The sequence below is a fragment of the Terrapene carolina genome, unplaced genomic scaffold (assembly GCF_002925995.2).
Source record: "Terrapene carolina triunguis isolate 2854851 unplaced genomic scaffold, T_m_triunguis-2.0 Scaffold68, whole genome shotgun sequence".
Taxonomy (NCBI): Eukaryota; Metazoa; Chordata; order Testudines; family Emydidae; genus Terrapene; species Terrapene triunguis.
The window spans coordinates 41,825,959-41,846,963 of NW_020664419.1; the positions used below are offsets into that span (position 1 = coordinate 41,825,959).

Consider the following 21,005-nt stretch of genomic DNA (forward strand, 5'->3'; position numbering starts at 1 on the left):
CACATACAAGGTCACGCTGTGCAGAAGATGCCATTTTGTAGAGCAATATGGCATCCTCCATGTGGCACGACCTCACAATATGGGCATCCAAGGCATGCTGTGTGGAGGATGCCATTTTGCTCTTCAAAAATGGTGTCCTCCATGCTGTTTGGGGTCCTGGGAAGAATTCATTAACATGGGGTCACACAGCAAAAAGTTTGGGAACCCTTGCTCAAGAAACCAAGGGAAGCCAATTAAAACTGAAACACTGGAGAGCAGATTCAGTTCCATCCAGTAGAGGGTAGTACTACACTGGTATCATGCCGAATGTATTCAGACAGTAGAGCAGACAGATGTTAAAAACGTCCAAGCAGAATAAAACAGAGTGGTTGGGTTTAGAGATCTCGTTTAAGCCTCCCAACTGTAACAGCAACTCAGACTGCAATCCTCACCACTCCTGTTGCCCACATTTTCTTGTCTCAGTGAAAAGATAACTAGTAAATTCAAGGTTAACATAAATGAAAAGCTGATCGGGTTAAGATTTTGTCCATTTGTGGTTACATCCTATTTAAAATATGAGCATTTTTATTTCAAAGTAGTATGATCAACTGAATGGATTTTCAGGTGTGTTTCCTCCTCCTGACTGATGAGCTGCTGCAACACACACTCAGAGGTCTGCATTTCCTTTATCAGCAAAATTTGGGCTTTTTTTCCCCCTTCAGTACCCATTTATACAGCATGATTCACTTTACAGACTACTTGCTTCACTTTTAAGGCCATTCAAGAGAGGAAGGATGGGTCAGTAGTTAAAGGCAATACACTGAAATAGTTATACTGGTAAAAGCCCTAGTTTGGATCCAGAATCCAGCATACTGAGTTTACTCTCTGCTGCAGCAGAATGTCTAAATAGAGAGTGAATGCGTCATAGACCTTGTCTACCCTAGAGACCCACCCAGCGTGATATAGTTATATAGTACAAAAGCTATGCTAGTATAAGCACTTATTTCAGTTCAAGAAGTAGACTAAACTATATTGATGCAAGACCGGTATTCTGCATCCAAACTAGTGCTTTTACCAGTATAACTATTTCAGTTAAGAAAAATCCACATTCCTAACCGACAATGTTATACCAGTAAAATTTAAGTGTAGTCAGGCTTTAGTAGAACCCAGACTCTGGTGGGTGGGCGCGGGTGGTGGAAATGATAATATGGGAGAAGTGGAAGTTTTTTTGCTGAGCAGGAGAAATACAGAATACTAATGCTATAAAAAAACCTCATAAAGCACTAACGAGCCACTATCTGTTTATTGCACAGAAAATAGAGGCCATAGCCAATCTTGGATTCAGGAACAGCATACCGTCAAAGTTTTTCAACGTAAATTAAAATAATTTTAACTACAGCTGATCTCAGACAAATGCTTATGTATTTTGTTGGAAGCAGGGGCACAACACATTTAGTTATCAAAACAAAGTGTTTTTTCCCCCCATTTCTCTCATTGTATAAAATAGAGGAATAGAGTTCCTATTTATGGCCTTGATTCAGCAGGATTCTTAAGCATGCTCCTAACTTTTAAACACAAAAATAATCCCATAGTCCCCATTGAAGACCACTCACATGCCTGAAGCTAGGCACTAGAGCGGAGTGAATTCTTTCAGCCAAAATTCCTTTCTTCCCCAGTTCAAAAATTCAGGTCAAGCAAAACATTTCATGAGGTTGTGCTGAATTTACCAAAAATTGTTCCAACTGCCTCCTGAAACATTTTATTTAGACATTTTTAAAAAAAAGTTTGGATTTTTCCATTCAAAAAAGCTTTCATTTCAAAATTTACTTCAAATTTTTTATAAAGCTAAAAAAACCAATTTGGTTTTAAAGAATGGTCAGCAAGACAAAAAAATAAAAAGCTATTATTTGCACAGCTCTACAAGGCACAGCTCAAGTACCTGCCAAATTGTGGCCCTCATCCTGTAAACACTTGAGCATATGCTTTAACAATAAAGTATTTGAGCAGTCTGATTGAAGACAACAGCATTACTGTACTTATACCCCAGAAGTTAAGTATGTGCATCAGTGTTTGTAGGATCAAGCCTTATATTTTAGCGAAGTCAGACTTGTACTCACCTCCAGAAGTGTAGTTCAAATCCTTCACATTTATCCTTGCATTTTAAGCATGGGGCACCAAATCCTTGTTCATGACCCAAGCCCATCTGTTTAAAAGTAAAGTGAAAGCTTTTATGAAACTTAAAATTATTTTTAAAGAGATTATATTTTGCATCTCAGTTTCCATTATTTTTCCCTTACATTTTATGATCAAGATCTTAAGTGTCAAAGAAAAGAAGTTTGAATAATCAAATGACAACTTATGGAGGATGACATTTTAGTCATTGAACCAAGAACAGAGCCATAAAAGCTATTCCATCTAGTTTTAAAGGTAAATACAGAAAACATTTAAATTGTACATATGTTCAAATGAAGGATATAAACTACAGTCAAGAACTCCCTCAAGACATTTATATGCATTAACTTCAGTCAGAGGTCAGGAATAAAAGAATACAACATCACGAGGGTAATGCAGGATATTTCTTAGATGTTATTAGCCACGGAATAGCTAAAACTGTGGCGTATCCCGTCCTCAATAGTGTTGTAATCAGTGTAGCATATTCTGTTCTCAATCATTACCATTGGCCCACCTCTCTCTGACACAACAGAATATATCTAGAGAAGGGCAATGAGAGTAAACAGTAGGGGAATGCTTTCATATATGGAGAGAATAAAAGCGGCTTGTATTTAATTTGGAATGCAGAAGAACAGGAGAGAGTATAATAAGTGGTATGATAAAGGCCAACAATTGAGTGATATTTGCTATTCACATAATACAGCAAAGTAGCAGTGAAATTAGAAGGTTGAATAATTTTTCAGCTATCAAAAAAAGTTAAAGGGTATATCAGGGTAATTCATGGAATCACCAACATAGATTACTGCTAAGGAGTTTAAGATTCCAAAAAGGACTAGACACTTGAAAGAACAGAATTTTTATTTACACTTGCTAGAACGACAATGACCATCAATCCTTATCATCATACAGTGCAAAAAATACTCCTTCTCCGCCCACTAGAATGCATGTGTACACACCATTCTTCAGATTGCCAGCAGTATATTTGATGTGGGAAGAAAGGAAGCAGTGGTGTCAAATACCACTATATCAGATTAGACTAAATTATTGGTTAGATGTAATATGGTAATTCTTATGCCTCTAAAACAATGAAGCAAAGCAAATCTTTTTATAGTTTAGTCCAGGGTTTCTCAAACTTCATTGCACCGCCACCCCCTTCTGACAACAAAAATAACTACATGACCCCAGGAGTGGGGGGACCGAAGCTTGAGCCCAGCTGCCCTAGGTGACTGGGCCAAAGCCCAAGCCCCAGTGTCCTGGGTGGGGGAGGGCCAAAGCCGAAGCCCAAGGGCTTCAGCCCCAGGAAGGGGGCCTGTAACCTGAGCCCTGCCACCCAGGGCTGAAGCCCTTGAGCTTTGGCTTCAGCCCTGGGCGGTGGGGTTCTGGCTCTGGCTTTGGTCCCAGGTGGTGGGGCTTGGGCTTTGGCCCCAGGCCCCAGCAAGTCTGAGCCAGCCCTGGCGACCCCATTAAAATAGAGTCACGACCCACAGTTTGAGAACCGCCGGTTTAGTCGATGGTTCAAATTAATTATTCAGCAGCTTATGTTGCAGTTTGCCATCTTAGATAGAGCTCTAGTTATTCTAACTGCAGTATTTGTGATATGAGTAACATATCTGGAATCGAGAAATCTGCACTTATGTCAGACTGATGAACAAGCCTTCCAAGAGGGAGCTAAATAAACTAATGTAACAGGAAATGCCATTTCTGGCAGCTGAAAGATTAATCAAATGTCTATTAGTGTCACCTTATTACCCTTGAACTCTTCTGATTTGTGGTCTTTGGGCTTTTCCCATGCATCCATAGTATGGGAGAGGACATATGTTGTCCTCTACCATTAGCTACTGCCCCATAACTTAACATTCCTATGCAAAACTCCAGAGCTATTTTCCCTACTTCTTTCCCCAAAAAACTAGCATTTCAAAGGTGCAACCTTTAGATCATGGCTGCACCTTCGTCACCCTGAAGGTTCAAGGTGATGGATCCTAGTTTGCACGGTCATATACCCCTCGCTGGATGTGCTAACCTGAACCCAGCTCAGCAAATGTTTAGAAGATGATGGATTTAGAGACAGGACTTCTCTCAACCGTATTCTACTCTATTAAATAGGAATGTGACAAATTAACATCAAGCACACTTGGCTAAAACAGGTCCCTGCAGGGGGCCTTCCAACTGAGGTTCAGGGATAAGACACGCTGATGGGAAACTCACTGATCATTTAATTGGCAAATCTTAGCCCTTGTCTGATGGGGAGGTAGGGTGACTCTAGCTTAATTTAAATGGATTTCGCAAGCCAACCTGAGGGCAGGGAGAGGTTTGGAAATACGTGGATTTGGACTACTGAAGTTCTCCAAAAGTAAGAGGATTTAAAAACCACTTAAAATAAACTCTGAAGAATTTCATGAATATTTGATAATCTCCCTCCCAATTCTTCTCAGTCCTAACTCAGACTGCCTGCAGAGAATGCAAACTAATGCTAAGCAAGATCACTTTCCCTGTATGCTACAATAGGCAAAAATTATTCTTGCTTTAAAACAGAATGCCAATAAACTTTATTTACCTTCATATTAGAAGCTTTTAGAGGATATCTAGTATCACTTACTTGCGTGTCATTTTTGTTTACATAGTACACTGAAAGAAAACCTTAATATTGCAGGCTTGAACAATAGATGCATCTGAAAAATATGTGAGAAAGATTTCCTTATTGAAGATTGCCTGGTCTCGGAGGAAAAGAATTTAGGATTTAAAAAAAGGTCACTTACATCATCCCTGTTTCCTGAATAGCTCAATGACCCGATAAATGGACAAACCATTCTTTATAGAGCCATGATTATCTCCATTTTATCTTGACCAGCTAATCAGGATTATCTGTGATTAATAACTTATTCTAGTGCTAGTGTAACATGTCCAACCAAACAGCAAAACAGAACCCAACAAGCATGGTTACACAAAACACCACAGCGACTATCAGCCATCATAGATGAAAGACACAAAGTCAATGAAGGAAAAACCCAGTTTTAAACAAAGATCAAGAGCAGTGGTGGGCAACCTGCGGTCCGTCAGGGTAATCCGCTGGCGGTCCACCTGACAGTTTGTTTCCATTTGCACGGCCGTCCGCAGCTCCCAGTGGCCGCAATTCCCAGTTCCCGGCCAATGGGAGCTGTGGGAAGCGGTAGCTAGCACGTCCCTGTGTCCCACGCTGCTTCCCGCAGCTCCTATTGGCTGAGAACTGTGAACCGCAGCCACTGGGAGCTGCGGGCGGCCGTGCAAATGGAAACAAACTGTCTGGCAACCCACCAGCGGATTACCCTGATGGCCTGTGTCATGCCTGTGGGCCACAGGTTGCCCACCACTGATCAAGAGAGTCATTTAACTTAAGCACCCAAAGTCCACCTCATTGCTGGGTGCCTACAATATTTCACAAAACCTCTGCTGCATTATGCATTTGTTTTATGCAAAATAAGATTATGTTTGACAAAACCTACCAAAGTATAGAATCAGAAGTTCGGTTGATAATTTAATATACCTAGACTTTTGTAAGGCATTTGACTTAGTACTGCCTGACATTCTGAATAAAAAATTAGCACTATGCATTATTAATAAAGCACATATTAAATGGATAACAAAGTGGCTAATGGAGCTCAAAAAGTAGACATTAATTGGGAACCATCTAATCAGGGTGTTTCTAGTAGGGTAACACAATCACTGGGGATACAATCTGCAGATGACACAGATTGGTGGAATGGTAAATAATTATTAGAACAAGGTAGTCATACAAAGCAATCTGGATCGCTTGGTAAGATGGGCCCATTGAAACAGAATATGCTTTTTAAAAACACAGTTATATGAAAGTTAAACATCTAGGAACAAGTAATGAAGGTCATACCTACAAAATAGGGGACTGCATTCTGGAAAGCAGTGACTCTGAAAAGGATTTAGGGGTTATAGTGAACAAGCCATACAATAGGAATTCCCAGTGCACGGCTGTGGCAACAAGGGGTAATAAGATCTTTGGATATATGACCTGTGGAGTAGCGAGGCAATTTTATGGATAAAAATATGGAAAGAGTTAAATAGGGACAGCCTAGGGTCCTCATGAACTAGTTACTTTAGAGAGCTTGAGTTGTTTGATACTTAACCCCATCTCCATTTCCAGCCCCCGGCAAAAAAAAAAGAAAAGAATTCTGAAGTTTCTGTAAAGAAGTTAAGCCTGTAAATTCATATAGATTCACAGGTTCCAAGGCCAGAAGGGACTATTATGATAATCTACTCTTACCTCCTGAATAACACCGGCCATAGAATTTCCTCAAAATAATTCCTAGAGCAGATCCTTTAGAAAAACATCCAATCTTGATTTAAAAATGGTCAGCGAGTAGCAAGTTGTTCCAATGGTTAATCACTCTCAATGTTAAAAATGCGTGCCCTATTTCCAGTCTGAATTGGTCTAGCTACAACTTCCATTCATGTTCAGAAATGCACTAGTCTCTACCCCACTATGTGGTCACACCCATTGTCTTTGTTGACAGTAGAACTACTCATTCCACCTCCCAAAATAGTTATTTAGCATCCATAAACAAAAGTGTTGCAGAGTTTTGTCCTTCACATGTACTCTGCACTTGCCAGCATGTGTCAAGTAATATAGTCAAAGAATATTTAGTACATGTGTCTTTTGCTTCAGCAGTAAGGACTGACTATATACATAGAACTGTAGTCAATATTCATTAGCTGACTACAACAGACCACATTTGGTGCATTCAAACAGTCCCCAAATTGGCAGGGAAGCTAATGAAATGCATTGCATTTTCTCCATTCCTCTTCTCAAAATGGCATGCTTCTGAACCTTCTGAATAGCACTTTATGTTGGACCTGTGGCGCTGTTACTCTGTGCCAGACTAGCCTGTCAGTGTATCCAAAAATATAACAAAGTGCACTGAATATGCACATAAGTAGAGAATGAGAGTTTGAAAAGAGGATGGAATCAATTTCTCCATAAATGGAATTATGGAAGAAACTGGATAGATAGGTCAAATGAAATGCTGCCAGAGGAAGGTTTCTTCACGTCAACTGCTGTTAAAGAAAATGTTTTTTAAGAAAGCTATCCAAAAAAAATCTGGTATTTCAAACAAGATTGCTGATTTAGGGACAGGTTGGGTATGGAAGATAGTATAAATATAATGAACATCTGCTTCATGCTCCTTTCATGACTCATGGGCACAGTGTTTTAAATGGTTACAGCTAAGCAAGTGCTACCAAAAGTAGAGAAGTAGATAAGGAAGTGTTGTTTACTACATCTCATAACACAAGAACTAGGGGTCACCAAATGAAATTAATAAGCAGCAGGTTTAAAACAAATAAAAGGAAGTATTTCTTCACAACATGCAATGGTCTTAAAAGACGACTCTACTCCATTCCAAGCTGAACCAACTGTCACAGTTGACCATCTATATATTTCAGAACTTTTAGCAAAAGCTTGCTGCTACTCTATAACCCCAGTGGCTGTATGTAAGCATTTAATAGTTTGTTCATATGCGTGATATATTATAGCAGCCCTGAATGTCTACTATTAACCTGGATTATCGGGGATTTATAACTAGACCGCAAATATTTGACTGAGGCTGAAATTTGGCATAAAAGACTTCAGAGTTCCCCACCGCCTTTTTATCAGATATGATTTTAAATCAGGCTGACAGCATTTTAAAGAGATTTTAGCACTTGCAAAAGGGCCACTACACTGGAAATTGAGGTCTTTTGTTTTTAAAAACAAAGTTAAGAGTATGGACAGTGGACGCTTCCCCACATTGTTTCCCCAGTGCCTCACTGTTTAAGTAGGTAGTCCCACCATAACAGGCAAAAGAGCAGTTTAGTCTCTGTGACCATTCAATCTGTAGCCTATAAACCAAAGTCACTAATGAAAGGATGAAGTTAGAGTGCAGAACATCCTGACATCAACTTTTCATCCATATGGATGTGGAAGAGACAAGAGAAAAAGAAAAAAAAAAAATACTTTCCACAGTGCCCCACCACACTTTAGAAAAAGTCACACAAAACAAACAAATCACTGACAGACCCTAATTTAGTTTAGGGAATGTCTAAAATAAGTGTAAAGACATGGACAAAGAGGACAAAATCCACACAAGATATTCAGCTGCTGGGAGTACCATATTGATGCTATTTTGATCGGGTGATTACGTTTACCCTCATTGTTGGATTGGCTTTTACAGTAGATAAACTTAATGAAATGGAATTTGAAATAAAATCAAGGAACAGATAAGAGTTGTGTTAGATTTCACATTCCATTTCTTATGATTGCAAGTTATAACTACAATTTATGGGCAACCCACCAATAGAAAGAGTTACTGTCTTGATGTAGAGCTTTCCTATGTAGGTGTAGGCTTCTGAGACAATGCCTATGAAATTTAGTGGCAACTATATGTTGTGACAGATTCAGACAGGAAGAATATAAGAGTGCTGGAAGACAGGTATATCAGTCTTCAGAATGAGCAGGCCCTTGTTCCCTGGATAGCCAAAAAAAGGCTACTCCAGGCCAATTAAGACACCTGACTCCAATTAACCAGTTAAGGCCATTAGGCTAATGGAGACAGCTGGAACCAATCAAGGTCCCACTTATACTGGTTAAAAGCTCTCCTTCCAATACTCTCCAAGAGGCTGAGATGAAAGGAGCTAGAGAAGAGGAAGCATTGCTGAATCCTGAGGTAAGGGTGATACTAGGAAAAGGGGCCATGGGGGAAGTGGCCCAGGGAATCAAAGCCATGACACTGGTGAAGGGAAAGCCAACAGCTGCTACCATTAGGGTCCCTGGGCTGGAACCTGGAGTAGACGGTGGGCCTGGGTTCCCTCCCCACTCTACAGAGATCACCTGGAGAAGGGAAGCAGGACTCTGTCCAGGCAGGAGGCTGAACTGTGGTTACCGAGCTCTACAGAGCAACAGAGACTGTGGAGTATTCCCTTCCCATCTCCCATACTGGCTGATGATGAAAGTAACTCCAAAGGCTGAGACTCTTGCTGCTACACTGAGAAAGGGAGGTCACATTGGGGCCTTTTTGAGTTTGAGGCCACTGAAACTGCCCAGAAGTATGGGACCCACCAATACAGGCTTGATGCTCCTCATTACACATTGTGAGGAAGTCCCATGTTACACCCTCCCCCCAGTACATGCCACAGTTTTATTATTGTAATCGGTCTTAAAATAGGATGGCTTTACAGAGGTATGAAAAAAATAAAACATAACAAATCTGCCCAGGATTTAGATTAGGTCCAGTTCTGCTCAATATCTTCAACTCTACACTGATAAGGCCTTAGCTGGAGTATTGTGGCCAGGTCTTGGCACCGCATTTCAGGAAAGATGTGGAAAAACTAGAAAGTCCAGAAGGGAGCAACAAAATTGATCAAAGGTCTAGAAAACATGACCTATGAGGAAAGATTGAAAAAACTGGGTTTTGTTTAGTCTGGAGAAGAGAAGACTGAGAGGTGGACATAAGTTTTCAAGTACATAAAAGGTACTTTGCAAGGAAGAGGGAGAAAAAATGTTCTCCTTAACCTCTGAGGATAGGACAATAAGCAAGGGGTTTAAACTGCAGCAAGGGAGGTTTCGGTCAGATATTAGGAAAAACTTTCTGTCAGGATGGTTAAGTGTTGGAACATATTGCCTAGAGAAGTTGTGGAATCTCCATCATTGGAGGTTTTTAAGTACAGGTTAGACAAACACCTGTCAGAGATGGTCTAGTTATTATGTAGTTCTGCCTTGAGGGCATGGGTCTTGACTAGATCTACTGAGGTCCCTTCCAGTCCTACACTTTTATGTTTTAGGAGCATTTGTGGGGGAAAAAAATCCATTTAACAATATTAAGAGATGCCAGAAAAATGTTTGTATCTAAGGAGAACATTAGTGAGGATGGCCATAGCAGCACAGACAACAGTATAAATCATGGAGCTGGCTGCAGCAGAAAAAAGATTAGTATACAAGTAGTGAAAATTCACTTGTTACAATGTTGTCTAGCTAAAAATTGTATGCAAGAGTCAGAATGTAAACATTAAGGCATTGGTACACCGCCTGGTGATAAAGCTTAAGGCTATTAAGGAGACTTACTACTTAAAATGTCAAAAAATGCTAGTCGTGTTTATTCAACTTGTACAAGTATTTGCTGGCTGCATACACATCCAGCTGTCAGAGATGTGGGAATTATAACCATGATCATAACACAATACAAAACCATTGTCCACCTTTCAATTCGATCCTAGCGATTTTTCTCTCGGCGTACTCATCTTTGAGAGGGTGGGGAGGGAGCATAGGAAAAAACTAACTAGCCACATACAGAAAAAGCATCACTGTCAACAATTTATTTTAGTCTATTCCCACTTTAGTGAGTTTGGTAGCTTGCATCTTGTACAACAATCATTTATGCAATCAATTGAAATTGGACAATTGTGTCAGGAGAGACTTTTTAAATACAATCCTAAAGGAGGGGTGCTTGATGTAACAGTGTATTTAGTAAAGAAAGAAAATCAATATTTTTCCTTCAAGTTCCCCTCATGCTTTGTTCAGTTTCAGTAACTGTAAAAAACATTATGAATCTGACAGAGCTGTTGTTTATGACAAAGGAGAATGTTAACCATTATTCTTTTAACAAATCTCAGCACCAAACATTGTTAGTGATCTTGTTGTTTGGGCCTCGTTACTTTTGCTTGTAAGGAAAGAACTGCTCATTATCTTTTCCAAACACACTTGGAGATAATCTTCTTTTAGCATCTTAGCCTAAGCATAGGACAACTTTTTCACTTCAGAAGCGATTTGCTGATCGGTAGAACACACTTCAGACAGCCAGTCAGGATGCACCATGTGAGCATTTCTTCATTTTTATTTTCTTCAAATGAAGAAAAGAAATTGCTCTAAGATCAATTAACAAAAAATAGAATTAGTCGTCCCCTTCCACATCCTTTCAGTTTGGTATCTTTTTTCCTTGCAGGCAAAATTGTTAATTTGCACTGAAAAGTTAAATGGTTTTTCCTTTAAATTTTTTTTTTTTGAACACTACATTGACAGTGACTGGGCTGAGTTTTCTGTTGTAACTGGTTTCCATGGCAGTAGTAACCAAACAGAAGTGTCACAAACAGGAAGTGTATTTCAAGAGCAATTACTGAACCATGCCCTGCAAAACACAAAGTAAACTGCTCCCATGTGTACTTTAAGTGTCAAGTTAGTGTTGAGCTTTTTCTCAAATACCTTTACTAAAGATTTCCAAAGTTGTTTCTCCATTTGCATTCAGTTTTACAACATACTGGAGTATTTTGGCATTCTATTTATGGAGAGGAAGCAGACATTCCACACTTAAGAGCAGTGCTTTGATCTTTTCTATTATAAACTATGTAGACATTTTTACAAAGTAAGTACTATACCATGAAGATGTACAGAATAATAGTACTCATTGACAGCTTTTCCTTTCCTCTGGGAAGCCATGCTTACAGCATTATCACATAGTTTGTAATGCAGGATGGACTATGACCTACTGACTCATTTTATGAAGTTCACCAATGTAACAGACAGGGCAAAGCCAATTCAGACTTAAGCTATGGCTACACTGAGGTGCCACTAAAAGGCGTGCAGTGTAGTTGCTGTTTGTCAGCAGGAGAGAGCTTCCCACCCCCGACAAAACTTCCACCTACTCCTCCCCCCTCGAGCGCAGCAGCTTTGTTGGCAGACAAAGTGCCTGTGTAGACAAAGCCTTAGAACAAAGGTCTTAACAGGGAGTTTAATGAAGTGTAACTGTTCAGTTTTCTTATGTCCCCATAGTTAAGTTAAAGTTGTAAAACAAGACTAAACAAACTACTATTTCTAGCAAATACAATATATGCCTAACATGTCGTCAAATATTCAGCGTACTGTACTTTTTAGGTTAGTTCTATTGTATAATCTTCCGTCCCCTCTTTAGATACAAGGCATTTTCATTATCCCTAGTTTAATCAGACTTTTTTAAAATCATTATTGAATTAAAGTAATTTTGTGGGGAGTAGAGTGGAAAGATGAAATTTTATATATTTAGAAAGTGAAATTAAAATAAGAAATTAAAAAGAAGAGAACCAAGTTTACTTATTCCAACTACTGTTGTACTGTTAATATTGTCAGTGTTGCAATTTCAGGGCAGTTTTGGGGGACTCTCAATCTCATGAGTACACAGGTAGCTAGCTCAGGAACTCCCCTTAGCTGGGCAGCAGTGGCTTCCCTCCCCCAACACAGTGCAGGGAGGAGGAGTTAATGGAGGTAACAGCCCAAAGGAAGTCCCTTCCCCTGTAGCCTGGATGGCAGCTGCTAGAGAAGACAAGGCACTGGGGAGGGGGGAGAGCAGAGACCTGCATTTTTGTATGCTCACATTCAACCTGTGGTTTACAGGTTGAAAATTTAGCTTGCAATTGTCACAACACACACAATGGGAGTAGTTCAGAAAATAGGATACAGACTAAAAAAACCCTACCATGTTTATTCTGTTTGTAAATTTCATGATTTTTAGGGCAAATCTCTTGAATTCTGGGGTGCTGATTCAGTCTGAGCTCATGGGTTGGTAATATCACAGAATCACACACACAAAGAAGATTGAGTTAGTGATTGCCAAATGAGTTAGACAGCTGAAGAATTTCAGTGTTCAGGGGGAGCTGAAATGAGAACGACAGAGCAGGCAGATTCATTACTAAGTTAAGATGGAAAAAGCCAGAGCCTGATCCTGAATTGCTTGTGCCCCTTGATTCCCCACTGGAGTTCTCCTCAAAGAGGATTTTAAAATAACTGAACTACAGAACAGTTTTAAAAGAGAAGGGCGTGGATCGAGAGCACAGCTTCCTGCTACTTTGTATCCTCCATCTCATCTCTTGGTTTGGAGGGGAAGTAGTCTCTGGGCTTGTGTATATTAGGCTATATCTATACGGCACAGTTAACTCAAGTAAGCACACCTGAATCTGAGTCTAGCTTGGGTGTGATCTACCCACATTACTGCATCCTCACCATTTGTGCACTTGCCTGAGTGTGTCTGGGGAACATCCCATGGTTCTTTGTTCTGAGATGCACTAGGAACTTTCCCAGTCAATTGTAAGAACACTTGCCTATCCTGGGGGGGAGAGGAGATGGGAAGAGAGAAACTGTGGGAAGTGCATAGGACTCAATGATTTTTGCCTGTATCCTCTCTGGAAAGTGAGCAGGTACCAGCTCAACTTAAAGTGGAGCCCGGGCTCTAACCCATGGCCCCCACTCAGCCAGCTAGCTTGGACTTAAAGCACCTCCAAACCTGGATAGATGGTACAGGGGTTAAGGCTAAAACCTGGGTAAGAGCCCTGGTTAATTGTCCAGCATAGATATACTCTTAAAAAAGCTGTGCCAGTATACCTATTGTTAAAATGGATCCAGTTACAGCAAAGCAAATCCCTAAAACAGTGTTTGAACCAGTTAAAAAAATAATAAAACCTACACTTGAACCAATTCGGCAATTCAGTAAGCATTTGCTTTGATATTATTTTAGTCCAAATTAAAGGCAATGAAAGATTTCATAAAAATGGCCATACTGAGTCAGACCAATGGTCCACCTAGCTCAGTATCTTGTCTGCCAACAGTGGCCAATGCCAGGTGCTTCACAGGAATGAACAGAACAGGTAATAATCAAGTGATCCATCCCCTATTACCGATTCCCAGCCTCCGGCACACAGAGGCTATGGACATTTCAGAGCATGGTTTTGCATCCCTGTCCATCCTGCCTAATAGCCATTGACAGACAGGAAAGACAATGTGTGTGGGAGTAGAGAGGAAGAATTATAGGCTCTGATTTTGTTCCTTAGAGCTTGAGAGGAACCCTAGAAGTATCTTAGAAGCTTCATCACTTGGTGTATTTAGTAGCAGAGTAAACAAGATACTCAATATATTATAGAAAAACCAATACTGAATTGTCAATGGATGTGTCTTTTCCATTTCTAGTGTCTCAACATTGTATCTCTTGGAGTTTTCATGCCACACTCTGCTCAGTCCATTGTCCCTTGTTTTTTTAGAACTGAACTTTCAGGACAATGAATTACTGTTGTGCACCAACTACATGGTAGATTTAGGGCACCAGATACAACCACATCCATTTCTAACTTCTGACTAGACACCAGGCCAAGTTTCTCCCTAAGAAAATGAGAATACGTTCTTCAGTCTGGACATAGTGATTACTCAATTGTCTTGTCAACTCTGGGGTGGCAAACCTGACTGGCATTATTGATAATTTTGATTAATTGTTTTAGACAAAGACAGCTGGGTAAAAGTGTTAAGAAAATAAAGTGAAAAGGGGCTTGGAGAGAAATGGGAGAAAAGAAAACGGGGTTCAATAAAGAGTAGAGAAGGCATTAGGAAGAAAGGAGACAGCAGGGATTCATTTGATGTGTAATGTGGAAATTCAGGGCTGTGGCCCTTTTGTAAATTCATGGCAGTATAAAACAATTTTAATCAAAACACTATTCCACCCCCCCATTAGGGAAAGAAAAGCAGTTGTACAATGAGGGCTGGTGATTTACTACTAAACACAGGATCACACAGTGAAGCTTTCAGTTCATCCTGTTGCTGATCTGTTGGGGCTACTTTCTTTTCTTTTGAGAAATGTAAATGTATTCTTTTGTTTAAAAAAAAAATTGAGGAGAGGTGATAAACCAAACGATGGAGAGTTTCTTATTAATGTATACATTTGGGAGGAGTCTTCCATAACCCTGACTTCATAAGGTTAACTTATGAAAATGCAGCATGCTGCTCTTTTTATTGTCAGCTTCAAAGTTTGTAGGTCTCGGATATCTGCAGAAAAGTGTTTGGTGAAAGACTAGCTTTGGAGTCTGAGAGAGAAAAGTGAAAGTTGGGTTAAAAACAAGACAGAACAAACAAAAGCCCTGTGTGTAATATCTTTCACTATTTCCATTACCTATTGTATGATTTAAAGCAGGTGTTCACCCATGACCATTTTGCTCAAACCAATACCAAACTATTAAGCAAAAGTAGGTGTTGTCAGGTTCTATCGGTTATCATAACTGATATGCTAAACTATGAAAACACAGGTCTGAAACTTTAGATTTACTCTTCCCCCAGCTCTTCATCATGTACAAAGATGAAGTAATATTTCAGAAAGAGTGGGGACCTTGAGGTTGTCAAACATCTAAATATTTTACAGGGGCTTAGAGTGCATTTCATAACTGCATTCAAAAACATTGAGGTTTTTTTTTGCTAATTAAGGTTCCAGTTATACAAGAGACTGTGCAGGCACATCTCTGCCGTTCTGTGCAGCCCCATTAAAATCAATGGATCTCTGTGTGGCTGCACCTACCCACAGTCAATTGCAGGATCAGGGCCTAAGTGATTTTATAGAATCTGCATACAACATTAATCAATTTTTCCATAGAGATTACATCACCACACACTAACTCAGTGTAAGGTTAAGAAGAATTAGGCATATTGGTTATACTTGAGGAGTCAGAAATGAGTTGTTAACCCACAGTCCCATGACACCCTTGTCATTTTGGTAAGTTTCTCTCTAATAGACCAACATTTCTTAAATCTCTTATAAACATCATTTCCACTTTTTTCTAAACAAAAGAACATTTTGGATGTCTGCAGGTTTGGATAAAAGCAATAAAATCATTTATAAATCTCTGTACCTAGCCAAATACAGTACCGCAAAAATGTAAAACATTCACACTTGAACACAACCTTTGTTCCTCAAGACAAGTTTTGACATAACTATTTAAGACGCTTCCAGGTTTAAGTTTATCACACATGCATTTGTCACTAGATCAGGAGTTCTCAAACTTCATTGCACGGTGACACCCTTTTGACAAGAAAAACTACTACATGACCCCAGGAGGAGGGGCCAAAGCCTGAGCTGCACCACCGTGAGCTGGGGGGCCAAAGCCCAAAGGCTTCAGCCCCAGGCACGTGGCCTGTAACCTGAGCCCCACCACCCAGGGTTGAAGCCCTCCAGCTTTGGCTTCAACCCCAAGCAGTGGGGTTCAGGCTTCAGCTTTGGGTCCCAGAAAGTCTAAGCCAGCCCTGGTCATGACTCCATTTTAATGGGGTTGCCCACTCTAGGGTCCCAACCTACAGTCTGAAAACTGCCGAACTAGATAAAATGAAATGGCAAGGTTCCTTTTTAAATTATCAGTTAAGTTGAAACCACACTAGAAAAAAATCAATGACCACTCAAAAATCTATTTAAGGCATCCTTGTTACAGAATTCCACATGATATTCCATCTGCCTTTCCAAAATTCATTACTGAAGAAATTTGCATTAAACTAGAACTTTGACTCTCTCCGTATGCTTTTCTTATCTCCAAATCAAATAATTGTGATGTCCCAAAGAAAAGTTTGATATCGCGTAGCAAAGAGCCTGTTTTCCATGTCAATAAAACAAGATCAATAGACAAGACATACAGAAAATGAAATCATAACTGACTCAAAATGGAATTTTCTCCCCAAAATGAGTCAATTGGTCTTTAGAGTATCCTTAAACTATACTGACTGACTGAATTAGCTAAAGATTTAATTGAAGATGCCCTTTATACACAGTATATACATGAACACAGGTTAGCATGTCAAGTATTTTTATTTTTTTCAGGGTTCAATTGTTCTAATATGGCACTAAATTTTTTGGGTTTTCCTATCAGATAAAAAAAATTATGGGCTGCAGGATCATAGGTCTGGAGAGCAATTTTCTGTATTTAAACAATTGCCACTGCAGGTGGAGAGAAACCTTCTTTGGCTTAGGGGCTGGGGAAGGACAGTGGGTGACAGCAGTAAGTAGGTTAGTAAACTAGTCATTCAGTGCCTCTCATTTTGTACGAGTTTAATCTGGTCACATTAAACAACCTTTCCTATAATCTTTTACTTTAAGAAACGGAAACAAGTTACCAACTTCCTCCCAGCCACCACTTTCTCACATACCCACCACCACTACCCACATTTACGAGTCTTTGAAGGCTAACAGCAAAGCTAGCAAACCTGAGCGAGAACAAGGGAGGGGCCATGCATTATGCTCTGTGGGTTTGGAGATCTTCACCTCATATTCTAATCGGATCCAACTCAAAGAGCCCCAATTAACTGGCACAACTCTCACTCCCTTGAGAAGACAGCAGCAGCTTGAGGGAAAAGTCAACATAATTCAAGCAGATCCTGCCCATACTCCCCCCGTTAGCTATGACTGAAACAGGAGATGCATTCTCCTGTGTAGTGAGCTTATTTATTCCCTCCCGATCAGACAGGACAGCGGCTGCGATGGATCTGAACGAGGGAGGGCGAGGAGAGCAGCCAGGGCTGCTGCTATATAGGAAAAGAACAACGAGGAGCAGCAGCGGGGATCTGGAGCGTTGTCCGCCCCAGGAGCGCCCGGGGCAGGTAACCCAGCAGCCCGCCCAGCGCAGCACAGCAAACCCCGCCCGTACCTTTTTCACTTTGCTCTCCAAGTCCATTGTCTCTCTCCGCTGGGAACCAGGCTACGCGAGCGGAGGTTCAGCGGGAGACGCTCACCAGCGGCACGCGGATGTGGTTAGGGCTGCGCTAGCCTCACCCCTGCTTGCGCCCAGCCAGAGTAGCTCTTGCACTCAAACTTCCGCTGCCCTGCGGCCGCGGCTGCCGCAGAGGGCGTGGCAAGGGAACAAAGGCAGCTCCCCAGCCAATCCCGGTGTAGCGGCTTGCTGGTCTGCGAGCCAATCAGAGTCTCCCACCGGGCTCCAGCTAGCTTGCCGGCTGAGCCGCAGCCTGGGGCTTGCAAAAGGCCCGACGCAGGGGGCGTGGCGCCTCCCCGGTTCAGCGCTGTGCAGCCGCAGCGGCAGAACGAGCGTGCTCCGAGCCTGGTGCCGGTCTGGGAGGAGCTGCGAAGTTGGATGGGGGCAGAGGGGTCTGAGTTGGGCTTTTGAATCATTCACAGACTGAGTCAGCTGATAAGGTCATGGAGAAGGTATTTGCTGGCGCAACTCTCCAGCTTTGGGCAAATCCGCCTGGAAGTTTGGTTCCTCCCAAAGAAGGGGAAATGGCCTGAAATCTAGTAGTGATGTATTTTGGCAGGAGACAGGATCAGTGCCTGCCTCTCTAAAACTGCCCTCACATGTTCGATAACTTCCCAGGCTCTGTTTTTTTTCTGGGGTTTGCCTTGTCCTTTGATAAATGTATTTCCTCTGCCTTCAGCTCTACTGCTTTTGGGCAGCTTGACCCACTCTAAGGAATTTCACCGATAAATCACTGCGGTCCGAGGATGACAAAGCAGCTCAACTGAATGTCAAGATGACACAAGCTATGTTTAAAGAAAATGTCAGAGGGTTAGATTTTTGGCTCTGTCTATGCTACAGTTTGGGCCATCTGGCTTATTGCAGGCTGCTTGACTGGGGCATCACTTTTTGCTCTTTTGTGGTTTGTTTATTGTATTATTTGTTATAATTTGTATTCTAGTAGTGCCTAGAGGCAATTAGAAAATTGGGGAGTTAGGCACTGAGGGATTTAGAGCAAGATTTTTCAAGGTATGTAGGTGCATAAAACTCCATTGGCATTCGGCAGCCACACACCTGGGCACTTCTAAAAATTCCATTAACAACGGGATTTACAAAAGTACTTAGGGGTGGAATCCACAAAGGGATTTAGGCATTGCAACACTTGCCTAATTTGTAGGCACCTACAAAATCACAAGAACACCCCTGTGATCCACAAAGAAGAGTTAGACACCTAGACTCTCTATAGAATGGGGAGAGAGAAAATGTGATCTACAAAAGAGCATGCCTGACCTGACTAATGGGAGATGCTGATGTGTTCAGCCTTGCCCCTTTCTCAGAAATAGGCATCTAAATCCTGGCTGCAGGGAGGTGCCTAGCTCTGCTACTGATCCACATCCAGGACCAGTCTCCGTGCGTAGGTGCCTACATAGTTTCTTGTGGGGAAGAGTTATGTGCCTGCCTTGCACCACACAAAGATAGAGGTGGTGCTCACCTTATAGCTTTTTATCCCAGTGGCTAGAGCACTCATCTGGGAGGTGGAAAACCCAGGTTCAATTCCCCCAACCCTGCCAGAGAAGAGGATTTGAACAGGGGTGTCCCACCTCTCAGGAGGCTTCTCTAACCACTGAGCTCTTGGATAGGCTGATAAGGGCTCCCTCAGTCTCTCTGTCTCTCCTGGTGAAGAGAGAAATACAAAGTGATTGGCACAGGGGAGACTCAACACATGGTCTCCTAATACCTGGGACCCTGGAGTACAGAGTCATTCCCACTCTTTCTCTCTGTGGTCCATTGACCATTTAAGGATTTATCCACAGTGGAACAGCTTCAACTGGATCTATTGAGAGAGCCCTGCATCAGACTATCCCAGAGCTCTGTTAGAGCACTCTCCTGAGAGTGGAAAGAAGCACTCTATATCCATTCACTGAGGTGATCTATTGTTGAGTGGGAGTGTTTTTCGTGAAAGATTAGATCCTGCTTCCTGTGAAGCCAGCCAGCACTGCAACAGATGGAACTTTGGGGGAAAATCCTATTTTATTAGATAGGAAAGGAAACTGTTAATAAGTGTAGGGCCTAGTTCACATTTTATGACTTTGTTTTGTAATGTAACCATTTGTTTCCATCACTGTCGCTTGTTTCTAGTGGAGTCTCTATTCTTTCTTAAATAAACGTTCTTTTGTTTCATTACAAGTTTTGTGTGTTATACAGGAGTGGTGATTTAAGGTAAAACTGGGGTACACTGCTCCTTTGGTGGAAGAGGATCTGGGATTTCTGTGAGTAGCTATTGTCAGGAGCTGGATATCACAGAGGAATGCTTTAGGGGACTGAGCTGCACCTCTTGTTAACCTGCAGGCAAAAATAGGGCTGACATAGCCCCTGGAGGGGGGAGGTGCTTGGGTCACAGACAGGCTGGTGGTGTTAGGGAGCTAAGAGCCAATTACCACAAGCCAGACTCCCTCACTCTGGAGGCAGGGGGTAACAAGGTGATTCACAGTCCCAGGCAGAGCCGGATTAAACTTTGGTGGGCCCCAGTGTCCGGACCATGACCCTGTCCCCGGCTCTGCCTGAAGGCCCTGCCCCTGCTCAGCCTCTTCCTGCTGTGCGAGCGATGGGCAGGGCCTCAAAGGGGAGAGGAGCGAGGAGGTGGTGGAGAGGAGTGAGCAGCAGGTGGGGTCTCAGAGGGAAGAGGCTGAGCGTGGGTGGATCAGGGCCCCTTCTGAGGGTGGGCCCTGTGCCATTGGTGCCCTTGTAAACCTGGTACTGGTCCTAGGTACCCTGAGAATGCTCAGTCTCCCACATCCCTGGTGACTAGTCTAACCACTGGGCTAAAAGTTATAGGGTGGGTTCCGTCTCCTTTGGGTGGCTTTTAAATGGGGCCTGATGCCAGTAGGTGCCCTCTGAGCATGCCTGCCAGATGAAGCCCCATGGGCAAGTTAGGTGGTCAAATGCCTATGTTCCCTGGTTCATGAATCTCGTTGGGGCTTAGGCAGGAGATTGGAGTCCGGATGCCTAGAGTGAGGTAGCAATGTGCATGCCCAGGGGCAGAAACTTAAGTGCCTAGAGAAGTTTTACTTTGAAAAACTTGAGCACTAAGTGAGTTTTGGTGCCTACAGGGTTTGGTGGGAGTTTTGTGGTTGTAGTGGGGGACCTAGGTGCCTACATAGCTTTGTGGATTCCACCCTAGCTGCCTAAATCCCAGACTTAGGCACCTAACTTTTAGGTGCCTAGAAAATCAGCCAGATTCACAAAGCCTGAGTCTGGCACCTGGGCAGTAGCTTACACAATCCCATGGGAGCCTGTGGGAGATAAAAGCGAGAGGGGTGTGTCCTAAATTACACATCTCTCAAAGAGTTCAGTGCCTAAGTATGGAC

General features: G+C 41.9%; 1 protein-coding gene across 1 annotated transcript in view; it reads right to left on the minus strand.

Moving 5' to 3' along the window:
• TES (testin LIM domain protein) overlaps positions 1-17,734 on the minus strand; it is a 42,538-nt gene extending 24,804 nt beyond the window's left edge. The window contains exons 1-2 of the mRNA XM_024207101.3: positions 17,596-17,734; positions 2,097-2,182 (exon numbers count right to left, since the gene is read on the minus strand). Of these exons, the coding sequence (XP_024062869.1) occupies positions 2,097-2,182; positions 17,596-17,622 (113 nt within the window). The 5' untranslated portion in view covers positions 17,623-17,734. The remainder of the gene's footprint in view (positions 1-2,096; positions 2,183-17,595) is intronic.
• Positions 17,735-21,005: the final 3,271 nt, after the last annotated feature.